At 47.3% G+C, this 22493-nt stretch overlaps 1 protein-coding gene across 1 annotated transcript in view; it reads left to right on the forward strand.

The window, feature by feature from the left end:
• Positions 1–22390, forward strand: part of SEC31B (SEC31 homolog B, COPII coat complex component) — a 30252-nt gene extending 7862 nt beyond the window's left edge. The window contains 22 exon segments of the mRNA XM_033842391.2: positions 603–622; positions 625–797; positions 1000–1095; positions 2057–2200; positions 2557–2699; positions 3557–3656; positions 3776–3937; positions 4485–4619; positions 7561–7791; positions 9956–10030; positions 10279–10377; positions 11656–11662; positions 11821–11966; positions 12680–12853; positions 13366–13527; positions 17465–17642; positions 18065–18373; positions 18602–18660; positions 18950–19096; positions 19395–19511; positions 19967–20038; positions 20267–22390. Of these exon segments, the coding sequence (XP_033698282.1) occupies positions 603–622; positions 625–797; positions 1000–1095; positions 2057–2200; positions 2557–2699; positions 3557–3656; positions 3776–3937; positions 4485–4619; positions 7561–7791; positions 9956–10030; positions 10279–10377; positions 11656–11662; positions 11821–11966; positions 12680–12853; positions 13366–13527; positions 17465–17642; positions 18065–18373; positions 18602–18660; positions 18950–19096; positions 19395–19511; positions 19967–20038; positions 20267–20446 (2929 nt within the window). The 3' untranslated portion in view covers positions 20447–22390.
• Positions 22391–22493: the final 103 nt, after the last annotated feature.

Consider the following 22493-nt stretch of genomic DNA (forward strand, 5'->3'; position numbering starts at 1 on the left):
ATGATGGTTAAGAGCTCAGGCTTTGGCATAAGATGGGCCTAACTTTGAACCTTGACTCTGTCACTTCCTAGATGTCAAATGGGAGTAAAATTACTAACTGTATATACAGAAGTTTCACAACTTCTCTGTGCCTCGTTTCCTCAATTGAAAATGGAGTTAATACCTCATGGGGTTGTTGATCAGCTAAAACATGTAAAGCACTTAACACGTACTAGTGACTAGTACGTAGGAAGTTATCAAAATAAGTGTTAGTTGTTATTTGAGTTGGGAGGATTAAGAAGTAATTTATTTGAAGTGTTTATCACTGGGTTTATATTAAACCCAATAATGTTAACAAAAACATAAAAAGCACCCCTCCCCCAGCTCCGTGGCAGTGGCCTCCTGGCTTCTAGTGTAACATAGATGGAACATTTTTTCAGCCAAACGGCAGGAGGACCAGGCAGAGGAGACCTCTGTTCTGTGTCTGGGAAATGAGGGAGACAGGCAGGCCCTGACCAAGGGTGGGGATGCCTGCGTAATGTCAGAGGCTGGCAAAGATGCCCATTCTCTACTTACTGACGTGGACCTGAGTTGGTGCTGATGCCAGTTCCTCCTCTTTGTAGGTTGCACAAGCTGATCTGGGGAGCTTTGGCAACGGGCTTCTGGAAGGCTCCGGGGTTATTGCAGGCGGCAGGGATGATGGCATGCTTACTCTATACAATGTGACCCACATCCTGTCTTTGGGAAAGGAGCCTGTGATTACCCAGATACAGAAGCACACGGGGGCTGTCAGAGCCCTTGACTTTAATCCGTTCCAGGTACTACATTTCAGTTAATCAGACACGGCTGACAGATCTGAAGGGAAGTGTTTGCTTGTGACCTGTGGTCTCTAACTCTGAGCCCTTCCCAGGTTGTTGTGGGGGTGGCTTTGGAAGCCCCGCATGTGGGTCTCCTTCCCCCTTTTCTGCTCTCATCTCTTCCTGGGAAGGCGTGTCTCCAAAGGCCTGTTCCTTCATACAGGGCAACCTCCTGGCCTCAGGGGCCAATGATTCAGAAATCTTCATTTGGGATTTGAATAACCTGAGTGTGCCAATGACCCCAGGATCCAAGTCACAGGTGAGGAGCCTTCTGGTGCTGCTGCTTAAGAGTGTGCACCTGATTTTCCCAGGGAGCGTTGAATTATGGAGGCAGCCAGCCCACAGGAGATTTCCATCTTCACCACTGGAGGGCACTAAAGCTCCACAGACTAACGTGCTGCCTACCAGCCAGATAATAGAGAGTTGGAGTCGGGTGGGGGCGGGTTGGGGGTGGCTTGTGGTCATTAACTGACCCAGGGGTTTCTGGAAGGCAAATGAAGAAGGGTGAGGGGAGTAAAAGACATTGAGAGAAGGCGTGAACGTACTGTTTATCGTAGTATAGCTTAGGCAAGCTTGGGCCCTGAGCTTAGCTGACCAGGGGCAAGAGTAGGACACCCAGATACACCCTTGTCCTTTTTGGGGGAGGATCAGCGTTGTCTTTGTATCTGGTTCCCCCATGTGGTTGGGGGACTTGTGTGTCTCTGTCTCTGAGTGTACCTATCTTGTCAGTCTGTAACTGGGCCCATCTTTTTCTTCCTCGCTTTTGTTTCTTATGCTTACAGTATCGTGAGGTAAGTTCAGTATGAATTGATAGCACCTTGTGTCCTAAAAGTATCAATGGCTTTTCTCTCTGCCTCATTCTCTCTGGGGGTCTTGGGGGTCTATATTTCCCTCCCTCCCTCCCTCACCTTTTTCCTCTCCCTCTCTCTCTTGTCAGAGACGAGAGGGCTGTTTTAAAATCTTGACTCTATCCTCTCAGGAGCACTTTGGGATAGGAGTAAAACCCAAGTGCATCTGTCCTCTCAGCTTCTACACCAGTTTCCTAAAGCATCCTCTCTGGAAAACTCCCCTCCCAGCTTCCCGAGACTGGCTTGGTTTGGATAGCCCCATGTCTACTCTTGGCCTTTCTCTGGGTGGTTGGGAGCAGTGGAAGAGCAGCTGTCTCTTGGTCCAGGGGTGACAGGTTGTCCTCAACCTGCCCCCCACATATCCTGCCTCAGCAGCCCCCAGAAGACATCAAGGCACTCTCTTGGAACCGTCAGGTTCAACACATTCTGCCTTCTGCTCACCCCAGCAGCAAGGCAGTCGTGTGGGATCTCAGGAAGAATGAACCTATCATCAAAGTCAGTAATCACAGCAATAGGGTGAGTTGAATACAGGCAGAATATAGGCTCGGGCTCTGCTGTCTCTCTCAGGCCTAGTGTTGGAGCTGCTCTCCCCCAGGCGAGGGTTCTGCTTTCGGCTGTTACACCTGTGAATTCAGCCTCAGCAGATTTCCATTTGAGAGTGAAAGCTTAGGGAAGCTGAACTGAGATGATCTGGAGGCTTCTGGTGCTCCTTGCTATGGTCATCACTCATTCCCCGATGGCTGTGGTGTTCCCAGTCACATAGGAGAGACACAAAGCCTACCCTCAGAGAGGTCCCATTTCAGCTGGACAAAAAAGATTCATAACCAGAAGAGTCAGGTTACATGGCCCATTGGGGTCTGCTTTGTTCACAGATGCACTGCTCAGGCCTGGCCTGGCACCCAGACATGGCCACCCAGTTGGTGCTATGTTCAGAAGATGATCGTCTTCCAGTAATTCATCTGTGGGACTTGTGCTTTGCCTCCTCACCCCTGAAGGTGCTGGAGAGTCACAGCAGGCAGCATCTCAAACCCCATCCACATCCTTGTTGGAGGGCGGGGGCATAAATGACCTGGGTAGAAGGCAATGCATGCCTCACTTTGGCTACCAGACATTCTCCCTGGCTTCAAAGCTATCCCAGTGAACACATAGTTACCTAGTTCTAGTTCCAGGTCCAATCAAGAGGAGTTCCTTTAGACCCAGAGGTTATGGAAAAGAGCCTGAGTTTCCATCTAACTTCCAGAGATGGGAGTGGGGATAGGGTCATGAGAAATACTGGAGCCAATGTTTAGTCCCACTGGGAGAGTCCCCAAGCTCTGATCTGAGGACAGTACTCATTTCTTTAGGTGATTAGGTTGCCTCCTTCAAGAGTTCTTAATAAGGGAACCTTGGCTCCTGTCTTTTCTGTGAACAGGCCTGCCTCTGAAGCTGTAGCTCTTGGGCCTACAGCAGAGAAAACAGCCCCATAGTCTGTTCTTTCTAACTCAAGGGCCGTGCCCCTTGGGGACTTTTGAGCATTAGGTCCTCACTACCCTCCTGGGCTAAAAGCACCTATAGGGATGGGTGGTTGCCTGATTCATGTTGATTCGTAATTCCTACCGTACAATCAGGGAAGAGAAGCAGGCCATCCTTCAGTGACCTGCAGGAGGCAGAGTGGTATAGCGCATAGTGCACAGGCTCTGGGATTTGACTTGGGTTCTGGCTGCTTGACTGCTGAAAGTTCCTTAATTTCCTCCAAAGCCTCATTTTCCTCATTTGTAAAAAGAAGTCAGACTGCTCATTTTGGGGGGGATGAGATTTATCCAAGATACATAAGGCACCCTGCTCACAGTAGGCATTCAGCAAATGTTAGTTCCTCTTTTCTTTCCTTTTTAGGGGGATCCTGTCAGTGTCCTGGAGTCAGGCTGACGCTGAGCTACTGCTCAGTAGTGCCAAGGACAACCAGGTCTTGTGCTGGAACCTGGAGAGCAGCGAGGTAGGCTGGCCCTTCTGTGGGCATGCTGGGATGGTAGGGGAGTCCCGGCTGCACCTGTGTGTTCAGGGTTTCCTTACCTAAGTCAAGGTTTCCTTAATGCTTGTGTTCCCTCATATTAGGTGGTGTATAAGCTACCCACACGGAGCAGCTGGTGCTTTGATGCGCAGTGGTGCCCTTGGGACCCTCCAGTGTTCTCTGCTGCCTCCTTCGACGGCTGGATCAGTTTATACTCTGTGATGGGTAGGAGCTGGGAAGTCCAGCAGATGAGACAGGCTGACAAGGTTTGAAGGGCTTGGTGGAGAATGCTGGAGGGAAGGAACTGTCTCTGTTTGGCGGGAGAGGGAAGGACATAAGCCTGGGAAGAAGTGGGGACTATTGGAGACTTGGGAGACCAGAGCCCTGGGTTTGGGAAGGCTGAACCTTTGCTCCAGTGCCCATCTTCCCGGAAGGACGTCAGTTCCTGCCCAATATAAAGGAGGCCTTTACCTTGATTCTTGCTCTTGGATGTTCCCAGCGGTATTTCGGGGAAATTGGACCTCCATGCTAGGACCCTTCACTATTTTGGAAGTATGAACTGTCTTTCCTCCCTGCCTCCTATAGATCCGTTTTGTGCCACACTCCACTGTAGACATTGGATGCAGTAGGCTTTCCAAGAGCCTTATTGCATGGGAGTCCCATCCTTACTACCAGTCCCCTGGAATATGAGAGTCCTGCCTTTGTGGGCCAAATTGGGTGTCTCAAGGATCCCTCCCAAAATGGAGTTTGTAGGTAGAGTTCCTGGCTGAGCCACCACTCCACACTGGTGATGCAGGTGTCCTTTGCCCTCAGATCTCTTCTTCCTTTAGCAAAGTCTAGCATCTCCCACCATTGCAGGTGCCAGAGCAAGTGGCCCAAGCATCATTGATATCTCCCCTGAAAAAAAACCCCAAATGGATGAGAAGGCAAGCAGGTGTCTCATTTGCTGTAAGTGTAGTGTGTGTGTGTGAAGCCTACTGTGTGCCCAGCATGGAGCTGTGTTCTGTAAGAGGTTTATTCTCACTGCCTGTGTCTGAGATCAGGTCCCACTTTACTGCTCAAGCAGAGAGTTGCTGTAGCTTCCCTCTCTACCCCTTCACCCTGCTTGCTGTGCCAGTCCTGTCTAAAAGGAATTGATTGCTTTAGAACTCTCATTTATGGAGAACTGCCTGAGATTCCATCTGATTTTTCTCCACATCTACATACCTGGACTGGTAGTGAGTCCAGGCGTAGTTAGAATACAAAAAGAACAGGATGAATACAAAGCAGGAAAGAAAAAAAAATGTAGATTTCATCCTCTCCCTCCTCTGCTCAAAACCTTTGACCCCCCTGCCATTGCCTTATAGACTCAAGGCCAAATGTACACAGCCCCATTTACCTCCAGTTTTTTTTGGGGGGGGGGTGGGAGCACTGCCCTAAACATCAAGTTTATTGTGCCGTTCTCACATTCCAAACCCAAACCCCACCTCTTCCAGTGGGGGACAGCAGAGGGAAGGATTTTCACAGTACCTGCAGACCTCCCCATCAACATTCCCCTCTTAACCCTCAGTCCGTCTATCTGTGGTCCACTGAGACACAGCTAGGACAAAGGCCGAGGAGAAATGGGAATCTCTCCTTGGGACAACAGGAGCAAGAGGCTAGAGAACTTGATACCCACCACCTCCCATGCCCCAGGAGAACAGAGGTCAGCAAACCGTCCATGCCATCCAGCCCAGTGGTGTGGGGGAGAGGAAGATGATGGTGACTCCAGCACAGCCGGGCTTGCTGCTTAGGCGCCAGAGGTGTATGGAAGAGGCTGGGGCAGCAACACAGGAAAGGCTTTCTCTGCAGATCCAAGAGAGGAAACTATCTTTGGAGCCAGAAAGAAAAGACCTTGGGATACTTTCCTCTTCCCCCAGGTCCTTTGTAGCAGCGGGCAGCTTCTTCACACTGTCTGTTCAGGAGGCCACTTAGTGGCTGGGGGGATGGGCCTTGTGGAACAGTTACAGGACAGGACACTGGAAGTCTTTGAAGGTGTTGTGGGGTGTGGCCACAAGCTCCTAGCTGGAGGACCCCACCTCTGGGGATGTCAGGTAGGAAGTGAACTGCTCTGGCTTCAGCTGAATTTGATGATAGTTCTTGTAGATTGTTTCCATGAGAGTCTTTCTCATGCTGTAGGATGACCAAGGCTGGGGCTCCAGGACCAGGATGCCCCTAGGATGTAGGTGCCAGTAGATCTGGCAAAACACGCACTTCAGCCCCTCGTCTGTCCAGTTGAAACGCACCCACCTGTTGAGGCCGAGGCAGAGCACCATGTCTTATGTGAGCGTTTGGGGCTGCACCAGCTCATCTCGATCCAGCGCAAAGTTACCTGCCCTGGAGAATTCTCTGCTGAACTAAAAAAAATAAAAAATAAAAGGCACTAAAACAGGCGATGTTGTCCAACTTCCACTTCCCCCGAAATGGCCAAGTCCTGCTCCAGTTTTTATTCCCACCTTATTCTCATGTGTTCGCTCTACTCCAGTTATATATGTCTACTTCTGTTCTATGAATAACTCAACTCTGCTGCCTCCACCTGTACCTTACCCTTCAGCTTCTCTCCTGAACATTGAATCCTACTGCAGCCTTTCAAGGTCGCTTGCTTAAATACCACCCTCCTCCATGGTGCCCGTCTTTAACCCCATCAGAGGTGAAGAACTCTGAGGTCAAGGGGCCTGAATTCTTATCATAGCTCTGTCTCTTACCAGCTGGGTAACCTTGGGCAAGTCACTTAACTCAGGACTTCAGTGTTCTTATCTGTAAAACAGGGATAGTAGGACCTGCTGAGCTTCTATTTGTGAATTGACATGAAACTCAAATAAGAATATATGTAAGCACTTTGTAAAACTGTCGAGTATTATACAAATCAAAAGTTAAGATGGTTCTGTTTAGCACAATCTGTAATGTAGATTTTGTGCTGTAAGAGTGGAGAAGAATTCTGGCTGGGAACATTCATTAAGGAGGGGGTAGTAGTGAATTGTTGGGGACTAGAGCAGTAGTTGTCAAGCATGGTTGCAGTTGGAATAACCTGAAGAACTTAAAAAAAATACTGATGCCCAGTACCACCCCCAGAGCTTCTGATTTTTTTGTCTGGGGTACAGCCTGGTGACTTTGGATAGCTCCCCAGGTGGTTTTAATGTGCAGCCAAGGTGAAGAACTGCTGGAGTAAAGGAACTTTCCTGGGCTCTGCTTTTGTTCCAGGTGCTTTATATAAAGTACCTCATTTGGTGAGAAGGATTCTCAGGTGGGGTTGTTGTGGTGGTTGAAGGCACAGAAGCAGGAATGAACTGGGCACTTTGGAGATGCGGAGTGATCACATGAATGAACAGAGAGAGAGGTGCCGGAGACGCAGGTCTGGCCCTGATTTTGAAAGATTTTGTGCACTCTAGGCAGAGGAGCTTAAGCTCTCCTCTGGGGCCTTGTGAAACCAGTACAGGCTCCTGAATGGCAGCAGGGATAGGGTTGTAGTCTAAGGCTTGGAATGGAGGAGGAAAAGACCAGTGCTAGCACTGGGCGTGGGAGACATTGAACAAGAAGAGGGAAGGAAGACTTTGTTGTTGCTCAGCTATTGTGGGTAAAAGACTGTGATAATTCCAAGGAGTTTAGTCCAGGTGACTGGGAGAAAGGTGGTACCAGGACAGGTGAGGAAAAGATGAGTACCATGTACTGAAGTTTTAAGTTGATGGCGCTGAAAGTGCAGGAGTGGTTTTGGGGTGGGGTACATTCACTACTGAATTCCTGATCCTATTCTACCCCCAGGAGTTCTCTTATTATTGCTTTCCTATCCTAGGGTCAACCAATAGATAGCCTTCCCTATGATCCTGACTTGGTGTTAATTTTTGCCTTAACCCTTCTTGTTTTTCCTCAACAGTTTGGGGGGAAGCTGGTTACCTTTGGCCTCCCCAGCAACCCTGCCCATCAGGTGCCACAGCCTTGCCTCCGCCTAGTCTTCATCAGTCAGGTCACCACAGAACCTGAATTCCTCATGTGGTCAGCTGAGCTGCAGAAGGGCCTGGGATCAGGAAATCTCCTGAATTACTGTCAGAACAAGATCCAGCAAGCATCACTGCAAAGCGAAAAGATGCTCTGGCAGTTCCTGAAAGTAGGAAGCCTGAAGGCTGGCTGCTCAGAAGTGTTTCTCCAAAGCCGGGCACCCCAGCCTCTGTCAACAACCACCACGTGGCCCAGATTACAGAGGCCCTAACCTCACTGGGATTTTTCCTACATGGCACCCACCCCGGGCACAAAGTCTTCACCCTTTACCCGAGGCTCAGAGACCATTCATGGTTATAGGGGAACTGAGGAGTACAAGCAGCATTTGCCTTTTTCCTACTGTTGCTGATGTCCTGGCTACTTTACCAGAGCCAGGATGAAGGCTTTCACAGTGCCATGCCACAGGGCAGTTAAGGTGATGGGAATGGAGAAGAAAGAAAGGGAAAGGAAGGGAAGAGGATCAGCTGGAAGGCTTTGAGTTGTTTCAGGTAACCCAAGGCAAGTCATTGTGGTGGGACTCAGGGCTCAAGTCCCACTCTACTCTGGAGGCATGGTTTCAGTTGCAGCGTCAGTTTAATTTCAGGTTGCTTATGACACCATGATGAGTGCTTTATGTGTCAAAGGAAATGAGCATGTGAGAGGAGAGAGCTGAAGAAAGAAAGAAATAACTGGACAGGCAGTGAGAGGATTAGTCATATCTTTGGGATTATAGAGTAGAATGCAAAAAGAAGGACAGGGCCTGTCCTCGGGGGTCTGAGAAGAACTTGGAGTCTGTGCTTCAGATATACTAGAACGTTTTGCTTTGTTTTGTTTTTGCAGTACGCGGGCCTCTCACTGTTGTGGCCTCTCCCGTTGCGGAGCACAGGTTCCGGACGCACAGGCTCAGTGGCCATGGCTCACGGGCCCAGCCACTCCGCGGCATGTGGGATCTTCCTGGACCGGGGCACGAACCCGCGTCCCCTGCATCGGCAGGCGGACTCTCAACCACTGCGCCACCAGGGAAGCCCTACTAGAACTTTATGAAGGTCGATACCAGGAATCTGAGGAGAAAAGGATCTGAGGAAGATCATCAACCGTAGAATGAAGCTAGAAAGAGATGTGGGAAGAAAATAGTAAGAAATAATGCTATTGTTATAAGCAGGATACAGGTAGTAGCTCCAGGAATGGTGGGGTGGGAAAGAGTAGAGGGAATAATTAGGAGTTCAGCCTTTACTCTGCTGAACAAAGGAGGCATTGGTGCCCATAGGACAGAGGGGAGTCTGATTTAAAAGCTACGCAAGAGCTGTTCATGATGATGGTCCTGAAGCTGAGTATGGATGAACATTTCCAGGAGAAGAAGATAGAAGAAGGGGGCCCTGAGAAACTATGAGAAAGATCATAGTAAGAATTCATGGTTCAGTGTGGGATAAATGAAGGGCCCAGGCCAGCTAACCCATTAGGGTAGGGCTTCAGGAAGCCTTGGCCCTTAGTATCTGGAACACTGAGTGGGTAAGCTGACTTCGTTTACTATATCCATGCAACTTCCACTTAGGAGTCTTCTCACCTAGCCGTTTAGACTCATAAGACTACTGAAGGCTCACTTGGCATCAGTCTCCCCAGAAGGATAGGGGACAGGAACCACAGCTTGTCAGCAGGGCAGCATCAGGGAGCATCAGGTGGTTCTCTTCTGTGGGAGTCCTTGTTACAGTCCATGAGGCAGCTTAGAGTTCGCTCCTTCAGCTCCCCAGGTGCAAGAAGATGAGATATACATCAGGCTGGTGTGCTAGCTGCCCTGGCTTGGAAGCTCCAGGCCCACAAGAACTAATATCTCTTGTACAAACTCCAAAAGCATAGCTTCTAGGGTCCCTGCAAGGGATCTGTTTAGTACAAGAGTCCTTGCTATCAGGGAAGCCCATAGCATGGTGTCCACATCAATTATTTATAGTTTACATAGTTCTGGTCCAGATGCAATTTACCAGTCACAAGCTGTGTTGCCTAGAAACATAGCTGACATTTTACTCTTATCAGGTTACCAGGGCAATAGATCTAGGAAGTCAACTGAAGGTCCAGTTCTCATTGCAGAAGGGGGAAAGGGTTTGTTAACACATCTGCCCACACCCCAACAGGAATCAAGTCTGGGGAGAAATAGGGAGAGATGGTGTTGGCCTCAGTGAGCACTTGTGGTAGTACAAAGAACTACATTTGAGGGTACACTGGCACAGATGTCCAGCTGGTGCAGGAGAGCGTCTTTCACATTCATTTAATGGAGACTTCTATGTTCTGTGGCTCCTTAGGTGACCTTAGAGAAGGACTCCAGAATGAAATTCCTAAGACTATTAGGATACAATAAAGATGAACTTCAGAAGAAGGTAAGCTGCTTTCACATCAGAAACGTGCTTGATGCAGAAAAGAGAATCCTGCCAGTGGAAACCGTCTCAGAATACCTCTTCCATTAATACATATATGAGCATTTTACCTTCTGAAGGTAGTCTCTTTCCCAGGAAAATACCTCAAGGATCTTAGCGAGTCCAGTTGGTGGGGTAGGGAGGTGGGAAGAAAGCATAATGCTTATTTGACCTCATGCTGGGAAGAGTGGTACTCATGTCTCTCCCTCCAGGTGGCCACATAGTTGAAGAGTGATTTGGGGCTGGGTGAGAGCCCTCAGCCCAAGGGAGTTGACCTCAACAGTAACAGACAACAGGCCTTTTGCATCCAGGTGCGGTAGGAGCACAGCCAGCCTAACCTTGGGTAGCATAGAAGATCTGCCTTTAGGGTATCTTCCCCTTCCTAGCCCTAAGCTTTTCTCTCAGTAAGTGCTCAGCTTCTGTGGAAGTCTTCAAACTCCTCATTCATTTAAAACCAGAGTGAGACACAGAGACCTAAGCTTTTAGGCTAGGGGTAGAGTTGTGTTTTAACCATGAAGTAGAGCACTTCCCAAACCATACCTGGTTATTCTTTTAGCTTTACCCATTAAGGGCCAACTCTTTTTTTTTTAATTGAAATATAGTTGATTTACAATGTTGTGTTAATTGCTGCTGTAGAGCAAAGTGATTCATATATACATACATTCTTTTTTATATTCTTCCCCAGTATGGTTTATTACAGGATACTGAATATAGTTCCCCGTGCTATACAGTAGGACCTTGTTGTTTATCCATCCTATATGTACTAGTTTGCATCAACTAATCCCAAACTCCCACTCCATCCCTCCCCCACCCCCTCCTCCTTGGCAACCACAAGTCTGTTCTCTATGTCTGTGAGTCTGTTTCTATTTTGTATTGATAGATAAGTTCATTTGTGTCATATTTTAGATTCCACATATAAGTGATATCATATGGTATTTGTCTTTCTCTTTCTGACTTCACTTAGTATGATCATTTCTAGGTCCATCCATGTTACTGCAAATGGCATTATTTCATTTTTTATGGCTGAGTAGTATTCCACTGTATATCTGTACCACATCTTCTTTATCCATTCATCTGTGGGTGGACATTTACGTTGTTTCCACGTCTTGGCTATTGTGAGTAGTGCTGCTGGGAACGTAGGGGTGCATGCATCTTTTTGAATTATAGTTTTGTCTGGGTATATGCCCAGGAGTGGAATTGCTGGATCATATGGCAACTCTATTTTTAGTTTTTTGAGGAACCTCCATACTGTTTTCCACAGTGGCTGCACCAGCTTACATTCCCACCAACAGTGTAGGAGGGTTCCCTTTTCTCCACACCCTCTCCAGCATTTGTTATTTGTAGACTTTTTCTTAAAATAAATTTATTTATTTTATTTATTTATTTGTGGCTGTGTTGGGTCTTTGTTGCGGCGCACGGGCTTTCTCTAGTTGCAGCGAGCAGGGACTACTCCCACACTGAGGGAGGAGACAGAGGAGCGGCCTGAACTCTGGGAGGTCAAGCCATGTTGTCAGGGACTAGAGTGCATCCCTCTACGTTTAGTAGAGGGCATTTATGGTCCTCTTTTACTTTTTCTTGTCACATCTCAGTGCAAGAGTTTTGCCCTTCACTGCAGAGCAGGATTAACCTCACTGTTGTCTTAAAGCCACTGAGGCTACTTGTTCCATAGCTCATGGTCCCCCACCTGTTTTCAAACAGGAGGAGGAGGAGCACAGGGAATCTATGCCATTTAAGAAGTTTCTGTCTCTCTACAGACATGCTGGGAACTCACATGGAGCAGGAGGGTGGCAGGGCACTAACTTCTGAAGCCAGACTCTGTTACGTGTGCTCAGGAAGTGTGGAGCGGCTGGTGGAGTGCTGGGCAAAATGCCCCTGGGCTTCATCCCCCATGGCTCTACAGGTACCCCTTCTCTGCAGGGCCCTGGTCCCCCACATCAGGCCTTTAGGAGAGGCTAGCAGTGGAGATTGCAGGGACATCAGAGGTGAGTCTTTTGAGTAACCAGGCTGGAATCAGGGTATTAGGGAAGAGATTAGGGCCCCTAAAGTCTGGGACCTTTTCCATGGGTAAGCTATCATCTTCCTTCTTTCTCAGTCAAGGGAGACTGAGCAGCAGCTGCTTAGATATTAACCGTCGTAATTTTTTCCCACTTCAGGTTTGGGTGTATAAGTTTACATGATATTTGAGTAATTGTGAGCTTGGGCCTTCTATTAGCTTCTGTGAAAAGTCCTGTATCTAAATTGTACCAGATACTCTGTGGGTACCCCGAGAAGGTGGGGGTCGCAGACTCATGCGGAGACAAAGTCACACATGAAATAAGAGTATAACAGAATCTGAAGTTGATGATGTATTAGCATAAAAGATAAAAAATCCAAAAAGAAGAGGCAGAAATGTATAAGAGTGTAAGACTTAAACGGCTTGGGAAGTGAAGCCAAGTGGCCCTTCTCTGACTGTCATATCTCTTATATATCATATATCATCACCTGCTACCTGCACCTGGCTATGGCCAGGTGCCCTCATACCCATAGCAGGGAAGTCCTTGGTTGAGCTGCCTGGGCTTGGAGAGCAGGATGTGCTTTGAAGAGGGCTGACTGCCCTTATCCTTGTCCCTATAGGACCTGATGGAGAAGGTGATGGTCCCTAACAGGAGCTTGAAGCTACTGCGGGGTGCTGATGGGGTGAGCCCAGGCCCTGCCACAACCTACAGAATCGCTCAGTATGCCAACCTCCTGGCAGCCCAGGGCAGCCTGGTCGCTGCCATGAGCTACCTACCCAGTGACAGTGCTCAGGTGAGTGGGGGCATGTGGAGAGAGCATACCATTTCATTCAGTCATCTAACACTGGCTGAGCACTTCGATGTTCCAGGCACTATGCTAAATGCTGAGGCTCCCAGGATAAATAAGATCTAGTCCCTCAGGAGGTTCACAGTCTCTTGGGGGAAAGTCAGATGTCAATAATTTATCCTGCTATAACAGAAGCTTATACTAAGCACTGTGGGACTTCACAGGCAAGGGGCTGGCTTTGTCTGGAGAAGTCAAAGAAGGCTTCCCAGTGGTTAAAACATTTGAGCTGGACCTTCAAAGAGAAATAGCTTACCAGAAGATGTCAGGCATTCTAGGCAGAAAGAACAGCGAGAAGGAAGGCTTGGCAGGAATTAGAGACCTTTTGAGTCCTCTAAGGTGGCTGAAATGTAGAGGGTCGGCTGAAGTTTGAATGCTATGTGGGGCCAGGCTTGTAAGAGGGGTTGTTTGCTTGTTTTAACTTTACTTAACACAGTTCTTCATGATTATAACTTTTATAGCCACCAATTCAGCAGCTGAGAGATTGGCTTTTTCATGCCCAGGGTTCTGGTGTCTTGGGCCAGCAGTCTCCCCCTTTCCCCTTTCCCCGGGTTATTGTGGGAGCTGCTCCCCACTCTCAAGAGACATCATCTCCCAGACTGGGATTCCAGTCTTCTCACCAGGTAAGATCTTGCTTGTTCATTCATTCAAAAATACCTGTTAAGTGTCTACCAAGTGCCAGGCATGATTTTATAACATATTTATAATATAATATAATATATTTATAATATATTAGTGAAAAAAATGATGAAAATTCCTGTCTTCATAAAGTGTAGATTCAGTTATTTTTCTAACAACTATTTATTGAACAACTACTAGGCACTTAGAACAGAAAGGTACACAAACCATGATCCTTGCCCTTAATTAGCTCATAGTCTAGTCTAGGAAAGATAGGTAAAAATTAACTACAGTAAAATTCATAAATACCATGATTGGGATATGATTAAAGATTAAAGAGCCATGAGATCACACAGAAGAAAGCAATTTACTGGGGGATGGGGGAAGTTCAGGGAATGTTTCAAAACGAGTATGATGTTTGATCTGAGTCTTGAAGGTTAAAAGTTATTTAGGCAAAGAAAGAGGTAAGGAAGGCTATTTCAGGCAGAGGGAATGGCATCTACAAAGGCAGTGAAGGGAAAGTAAGCAGAGCCCATTTGAGGAATGACTAACATTTTAATGGGGCTACAAAACAGGTGTTTGTGGCAGTGGACTGAGTTAGATGAAGCTGGGGTAACAAGTGGTAGTTAGATCAGGAGAGATCTGGCATTCTGTGTTCAAGAGTTTAGACTTGAGGGACTTCCCTGGTGGCGCAGTGGTTAAGAATCCTCCTGCCAATGCAGGTGACACGGGTTCAAGCCCTGGTCCGGGAAGATTCTACATGCCACAGAGCAACTAAGCCCGTGCGCCACAACTACTGAGCCCACGTGACACAACTGCTGAAGCCCATGCACCTAGAGCGCGTGCTCCGCAACAAGAGAAGCCACTGCAGTGAGAAGCCCATGCACTGCAATGAAGAGTAGCCCCCAGGCTCTCCGCAACTAGAGAAAGCCGGCAGCGCAGCAACGAAGACCTGACACAGCCATTAATTAATTAATTAAAGAAAGAGTTTAGACTTGACCCTGAAGGCAGGCAGGAGCTATTGAATGGTCTTATGCAGGGGAAGGACTAGCTATGTGTCTAGGAAGGGCAAGGCTAGAGGTGGTTAGGAAGCTATAGCAAGAGATAGTGAGGGAATGAAAGACCTGAAACTAGAGAGTGAGGTTGGATTTGAGATATTTAGTAGGTAGAATTGACAGAAACTGGTGATGGTTAAGAGGAGTGTGCTAAATGGGGGGACTGACCACAGTGCCCAGATGGATAGGATGCTGTTAATTTATGAGACCAGGAGCCTACTAGAGGGGAATAAAATCCAGGGAGATTGTAGATAAAGGTATCAGGTAGAAAAGTTCTGATGATTCATCCTGTCCCACCTTTAATTCCCACCCTAATTTTCTTTCCTCCCTCACCTTCCCCCTCCCTCCTCCTCCTCCTCCTTCCCTACTTGCTGGCTCTCTCTCCCTCCCTCCCCTCTCCCTTTCCTCTCACTCTCTCTTTTCTATAATTACAGATTCACAGGAAGATACAATGAAATGTATTGGGAAGTCTCATACATCCCAAGCCCACCACATCCCATGCCAGTGTCCCACACAACCACAATACAATATCAAGGCTGAGATATTGACATTAGTATAATTCACAGATTCAGATTTCACTGGTTTTACATGTATTCATTTGTGTGTGTGGTGTGGGTAACCATGTAAGAATTTTACTTTTCATCTTTTTAACAGAGTCCTTCACAGAGCAAAATAATTTTATAAGGGCCAGTTTTTGAAGTTTTCCTTCTTTGGATCATGCTTTTCATGTCAAGTCTAAGAGCTCTTAGCTTAGTCCAAGGTCCCCCAAATTTACTACTGTGTTTTTTCTAGAAGTTCCATAGTTTTATGTTTTACATTTAAGTCCATGTTCCACTTTGAGTTAATTTTTGTGCAAGTGTGAAGTTTGGGTCAGGTTTCTTTTTTTTTTTTGCCAATGGATGTCCAGAATCATTTATTGAAAAGGCTGTTCCTCTTCCATTGAATTGATTTTGCTCCTTTGTCAAAAATTAGTCAGACATATTCGTATGGACTTATTTCTCAGTTCCGTGTTCTGTTCCACTGATCTGTGTGTCTGTCCTTCTGCCAGTACCACTCTGTCTTGATTACTACCTCTATATCAGTAAGTCTTGACATGGGGAATAGTAATTCCTCCTACTTTATTTTTCTGTTTCAAAATTGCTTTGGATATTCTAGGACCGTGTTCTTTTCAAATAAATTTTAGAGTAAGTTTGCCTATATCTAAAAAGAAACTTGCAGAAATGGACAGGAATTGCATTAAAACTATAGATTAATGTAGGGATAGTTGACATCTTTACTATATTGAGTCTTCCTGTACATGAACATGGTATGTCTCTCCAATACTGTCTCCATCAGCACTTTATAATTTTCATCATACAGCTCCTGACATGTTTTGTTCATTTCAAACATAAGTATTTAATTTTCTCTTGAGCAATTTGAAATCAAATGGTATTGCATTTTTAATTTTGGTTTCCACTTGTTTATTGTCAGTGTATAGAAATGTAATTGGTTTTTATGTGTTAATCTTGTATCATGTGACTTTTCAATGCTCATAAATGAGATTCCTGAACTCATTTATTTGCTTTAGGAGTGTGTTGTGGATTCCTTGGGAATTTCTATGTAGTTATGTCATCTGTGAATAGAGACAGTTTTATTTCTTTTTTTCCAAATTGTATGCCTTTAATTTCTCTTGCGTTATTGTAGTACTAAAATAAGAATGGTGAGCGTGAACACCCTAACCTTGTTTCCAGTCTTAGAGGGAAAACATTCAGTCTTTCACCACTAAATATGATGGTAGCTCTAGGTTTTTTGTAGATGCTCTTTATGAGGCTAAGGAAGTTTTTCCATCTATTCCTGGGGTACTGAATCATGAATCAGTGTTGAACTTTGTCAGATGTTTTTTCTGCATCATTTTATATGATCAAATGATTTTCCTTCTTTAACCTGTTGATATGGTGGATTACGTTGATTGATTTTTAAGTATATCATGATATACATTGCATGACCTGGGGTAAATCTCATTTGGTTGTGGTATATTATTTTTATATACATTGTTGGATTTGATTTGCTAAAATTTTGCTGAGGATTTTTGTGTCTAAGTTTATGAGAAATATTGGTCTGTAGTTTTATTTTGTACTGTTGGTATCAGGGTAGTACTGACCTCATAAAGTGAGTTAGGAAATGTTCCTTCTTCTATATTCTGGAAGAGATTATGTAAACTTTGTGTTAATTCTCTGAATGTTTGGTAAAATTCTCCAGTGAAGCTATCTAGGCCTCGAGACTTTTTTTGGTGGGGGGGGAGCTTTTTAATTACAAATTTAATTCCTTTATTAGTTATAGAAATATTCAGGTTTTCTATTTAATTTTGGCTGAGTTTTGGTAGTTTGTGGTTCTTGAGGAATTGGTCCATTTTTTCTAAGTTGTCAAGTTTATGAATGTAAAGTTATTTGTAGTATTCCTTATTATCTCTTTAATGGCTGCAGGGTCTGTTGTAATGTTCCCTGCTTCATCCTTGATCTTGATGAATTGTGTCTTCTCTCTTTATCTTTGTCAGTCTTTATAAAGGTTTATCAGTTTTGTTGATTTTTTTTTTTTTTTGGTGGTACGCCGGCCTCCCACTGTTGTGGCCTCTCCCGTTGCGGAGCACAGGCTCCGGATGCACAGGCTCAGCGGCCATGGCTCACAGGCCTAGCCGCTCCGCGGCATGTGGGATCTTCCCAGACTGGGGCACGAACCCGTGTCCCCTGCATCGGCAGGTGGACTCTCAACCACTGCGCCACCAGGGAAGCCCTTGTTGGTGTTTTTTAAGAATTAGTATTTTGTTTCATTTTCTTTGTTGTTTTTCTGTTTTCAGTTACTTACCTTTCTTTTCCTTTCCAAGTGCTGACCCTTTTTTCTCTTCCATCAGGTTCCATCTCCATCTCCAAGGCCGAGGATTTTTACACCTCTGTCATCACTTGTGATGCCCTTGACACCTTCCCGTCCTAGCCCTTATCAGGGCTCCAGAATGCAGAATACAAGTGACTACAGGCCATCTGGGTTCCAGGAAGCCCAGTCTTTGCCTGTGGTCCCTGGGGTAAGGCCTGGTGAGTGACTGAGTGGAGACCTGTCTAGGCAGAGCACAGAGGAAAACATCTGGCATGGCCAGAATGGATTTGGGAGGCAGTATGTCTATCTAGTGAGAGGAGCTTAGAGTTTGAAGTCTGAATTCTCAGTACTGTCAGTTACTGGCTTTGTACCTGTGGGCAATATACCTAGCCACTTTGTTTCTTTTGAAAATTGAGAGTGGTTGTTATGTTGGTCATTTCAACCCCACAGGATTGTTCTGAGGGTCAAATAAGGAATATAGTTAAAAGTATTTTGTAAATGGTAGATCTCCACACACATGTATTAGTTATTTATTATTATTATAGTTTTTTTAATTGCTGCTTTATTCCTCTCTGATGTGCTCTGAGTCTCTCCCAAATTGAAATTTGGTGGCAAATGACCTGTTTCTATCCCATTTCAGCTTTATGTCAGCCGCGGCTGTCAGGAGGGCAAAGGGTGCAAGCTCCTAACCCCGTGGGATTCCCTGGAACATGGCCTCTTCCTGGTCCACCCACGGCACCCCCAGACATTATGCAGGCTGGTTCTGCCTCCCTGCCTGAGACTCCTCGACGGCTCCCTCTGCTTCCTGTGAGAGCACCAGGCTTCAACCCTATGAGCTCCCAGCCGCCAGCCCCTCCTGTCACCTTCTCTGCAGCACACCCTCCAGGAGGGCCAGGTGCTCCATGCGCCAATACCTTCCCAACCACTGGCATCTTGACTCCTCAGCCAGGTCAGTCTTCTCCCATGGCCTCCCTCTCCTCCCCTCCCCACTACCACCTTGGGAGTCTCTTTCCTCAAGCCAATGAACTGGGGTTGGGGAATGTCAACTCAGAGTGTGGCTGGTCTGTGGAGGGAGGTGTGGCAGACTCCAACTAAAATAATTTTCCTGGTCTTCAGATCAAAAATTACAGTGTTTTTGATCATGCCCCTAAAATACCTCTATATTTATACTATTCAGGACCTCAAGATTCCTTGGAAAATGCTCCAGTGCCCAGGGGAAACCTCCAGAGGAAAGAGGTCAACACATCTCCCCTCTACTCAACCCCTTATACATTCACCGACGACCCACACTCTAGTTCCGTACAGAAAGCAGCCTGGTCCTTCCCGTTCTGCTTTCCCCACTCACTCTTCTCCCCTCAGCTCCCTCCTCTTTTCTTCTTATACACATTCACCATCTTCTCACGTCCAGGTTCCCCACGCACTATTCTGTGCCCTCGTTCATTCATAATTTCTGCCACTCCCTCAAAGTAGGGCCGAAGGAGTCTTTCAGCTTAGACTCACGTGCCTTTCTTTTCTCTCTCTTTAGTTGCCAGAGACATTCATGCCCCCAGCACCAATTACTGCTCCAGTTATGTGCCTCACCCCTAAGCCACGAGGGGTCCTTTCCTCACAGCCTGCTGTCCCCAGTGTGAGTCATGCTCCCCCTGGAGCCCCAGGAGAACTTAGCCTGTAGGTGACAGGAATGATGTGTTTCCCTCCTCTTGGAAACCTTCTTTTCTTGGGTATAGAAAAGCAAGGAGCACGGTAGATGGCTTCATTCCTCAAGTTGGAGGCAGACTCTGGGCTGAAGGAGATGGGGTGGGGGGCAGATACCAAGTGTCTCTACTGCAGACAAGGGAGGATGCCCCTCCTCATCTCTGCTCTGCTCTAGTGGGAGCAGTGTGACCCCCAAGTCACTGAGGACTAGTCCTGAGGGGAGCCATGAGCAGGACAGCTTGCCTCTCTCTCCTGTGTCCCTGCTTCCTCCTCAGCAACTTCAGCGGCCACCTGCGAAGATGGACAGGAAAGAGCTGCCTCCTGAACATCAGTCCTTGAATATCAGCTTTGAGGCGCTTCTGCAGCGCTGCTCCCTGTCTGCCACTGACATAGTGAGTCTGAACCTTCCCCATGATGCTCCCCTTCTACCCTAGCTGGTCCCAGGACCCCTTAGCTGTAGACCAGTTCCTTGTGTGACTCTTCTTACTGTCCCTGGACATGCTGCCTGTATCTTATACTTGTTTGATGTCCATGTGGAGTTGGGGAGGACTTGTCTGGTCTGGAGGTTACCTCCTTGGCAGCAAGACCAAACAGCACTGAGACTTAGCGCTTGGAAAGGCCGCAGGGAGTACTGCAAGGAGGGTGAGACCAGGAGTGAGGAGACCTGCCATTCATTCCTGGCTGCGTCAGCTTGAGCAAGTCACTTGGCCTCTTCAGGTCTCCTTTTTGTCCTCCGTGAAATGAAAGATCATTAAGCCATTCTAGCTCTAAGGTACCGTGATTCTTTATGGTTCTGTGTAGTGTTAGGCATAGTAGCTGGAATCAGAATCCATTTCCCTCCCTGCAGAAGACAAAACGGAAGCTGGATGAAGCAGCCCAACGTCTAGAATGTCTATATGAGAAGCTCTGTGAAGAGACAGTAAGTACAGGCAGTGGTGCTCCTCTGCCTCCCACTCTTCCACCTTCACCCATGGCCAAAGGGTGCCCAGTGTCCCTTCCTATGGGCCTCACCGACCCTGGGTTCCTTACAGAGTATAGACATCTTGCCTGGACTGGGCTCTAGAACTTAAGTCCTCTCTTCTCCCTTCCATGCTTCCAGGGTAGGGGCGGGGTTGGGCTTACTGACTGCACGCTAATCCTTCCACAGCTCTCGCCTCCTGTCCTGGCTGGGCTCCACGAGGTTGCCCAATGTGTGGACGCAGGACGCTTTGAGCGGGGCCTCGCTGTGCATGCTCAGGTGGTGAGCTGCAGCAGCTTCAGCGAGGTCTCCAGCTTCATGCCTGTCCTGAAGTCCGTCCTCACCATCGCTTATAAGCTACACATCTAGACCAGGCAGCTCCTCTTGCCAGGAGGCCACTTCTACTTTACTTAACTCCTTCCTGCGGGAAAGGGGAATTTCGGAACAGATTCCGTTTGTTTTTCCTAGCCCTCTTCCCTTGCTGCCAGGTATATGATGCTGTAGGCTTGGCTCCAAACAGGCAGAGTGCCTGCTCTCCACCCCTTTATGCGTGGCCCTCTGGGATCTGCTCAGGGCTCTCTCAGCCTGTTCTTCTTCACTTTCCCTAAAACTGTACTCCAACAGGGCCTGGTGCAGTGTGTCTTCTCCCCCAGGGATATTCTAAGTGGCTTCTGAGAGGGTGAGCAGGATCGTTACTTCCAAGTCTACCTCGACTGTACCCATCTTGTGGGTCTTTTGTCTTTCCCCTTCTGTGGGTTATGAGCCTGACTTTACCTTTTCCTTGCCTCTGACTTCATATTTCCAGGTTCATACTTCTCTGAGCCACAGAGGCTGGGGTAGAGTTGACTGCCGTTCACCCTTTGAACAAGTCATACACATGAGGGATGGGTGCTGAGCACAACGAAGAGAAGGAACTCAGACCCTTTTAAGAAGGGACCTCTCAACTGCCAGCATTGTTAAGGGTGGGCTAGGTGAGGTGGAGGGTGGATGGGATACCTTTTGCTGAGAGCTGTCTTAGGCTATGGGATAGGAGCAGAGGGACCACTACCTGTGTGGAGTGGCCCCTGACTCAGCCTGCCTGATCCCTGGCCCAAGGCCTAGACCACTCATTCTGTGATTAGAAGCCATATTAATGAAAGAGTCTTCTAGCACTCTTCTTCAAGGCTTGGAGGCCCTCTTCCCCCAGCCCCACACTTCTCAGGGCTGCCTTCTCTGGCTGCGCTTTCATTGTTGGACTCTGCATTTGAAGCACTGATGTACTTTATGTGCAATAAAGCTGCTTTAGTTTGGTTTCCTCTGTCATCTCCCAATTATTATCTCCTCTAGGTCCTATTTTGCTCTTATCTGTCTTCCCAGTCCTTTTTGTTCTTGTTCCCTATACCGTAATAAGGCAGGGGAGAGGCTTGGGGACAGATAGGAAGTCAGGAGAGTTGAAGAAAGGAGGTGGCACTGAATTAGGCTCTCCTTGCAGCATTTATGGTCACTCTGCTGTGTGTGTGTGTGTGTGTGTGTGTGTGTGTGTGTGTGTGTCTCCGTGTCTCCATCCGTGCCTGACATTCAGCTCCAGGGTTTTCCCCACACCACTTCAGGACTGAGCTCAGCTACACAAAAGGGGCTGGGTGTGAAGCCAGGGGTACGATCTCTAATCCTGTTGTAGATCGCATCATGTCTGCGGGCTAGATGTGTGTGTTTGGGAGGAAAGGATTGTTAGGCAGTATTTGTTTGTAAAGCCACTTGCTCTTCAGATAATACTTGCACTAACTTCTATTGATGAAGCAGTGTGAGCCCCAGCAAAGTCCTTTCCCAAAGTGTCTTTGAAGCCAAGAGCCCATTGAAGGGAAGAAAGGCCGGGAGAGGGGATTAGTTTGTTCAGCAGCTGTGAATTTCAGTGGGAGGTTGATGAACTCTGAAGTCTTTGTTTAAATTAAAGGTGGGGAGAAAAAAGCCGCTGCTGGAGCGAGAGCCTCACTTGGGGCCCTGAACTAACACAAGGAGAAGTCTGAGCTGCGGGGAGCTGTGTACTGACTGCGAAGACTTTTCCCAAACACTTTTCGGGAAAGGTGTTATGAGAAGAGAAGGGGGCGGAGTGGGGGATTAGCATGTGAAATGAAGTTTTCATTGACTCCGTGGGGGTAGAAGGCTATTTTAATGGCATTTTGTTCTCTTATTTTCTCTTCTTGAGCTCTTTAGAGATATTGTTTTGCTAAGGCAGGCTTTCTTCCCCCTTCTTTCCAGTCTGCGGATTGCCTCTATGGGAGCCAACATAAATATTTCTCCTCCAGGAATGCGGGTTAATTAAAAGGAAATGAATGAGTGGAAGCATCCAATCCAGACCCACAATAGGCGAGTGCCCTGGCCTGCCCTTCCCTCCCACCACCACCAGCAACGCCAGCGCTGAGCACGACCCTGTCTCTGT

Source organism: Tursiops truncatus, chromosome 16 (assembly GCF_011762595.2).
Source record: "Tursiops truncatus isolate mTurTru1 chromosome 16, mTurTru1.mat.Y, whole genome shotgun sequence".
Lineage (NCBI taxonomy): Eukaryota > Metazoa > Chordata > Mammalia > Artiodactyla > Delphinidae > Tursiops > Tursiops truncatus.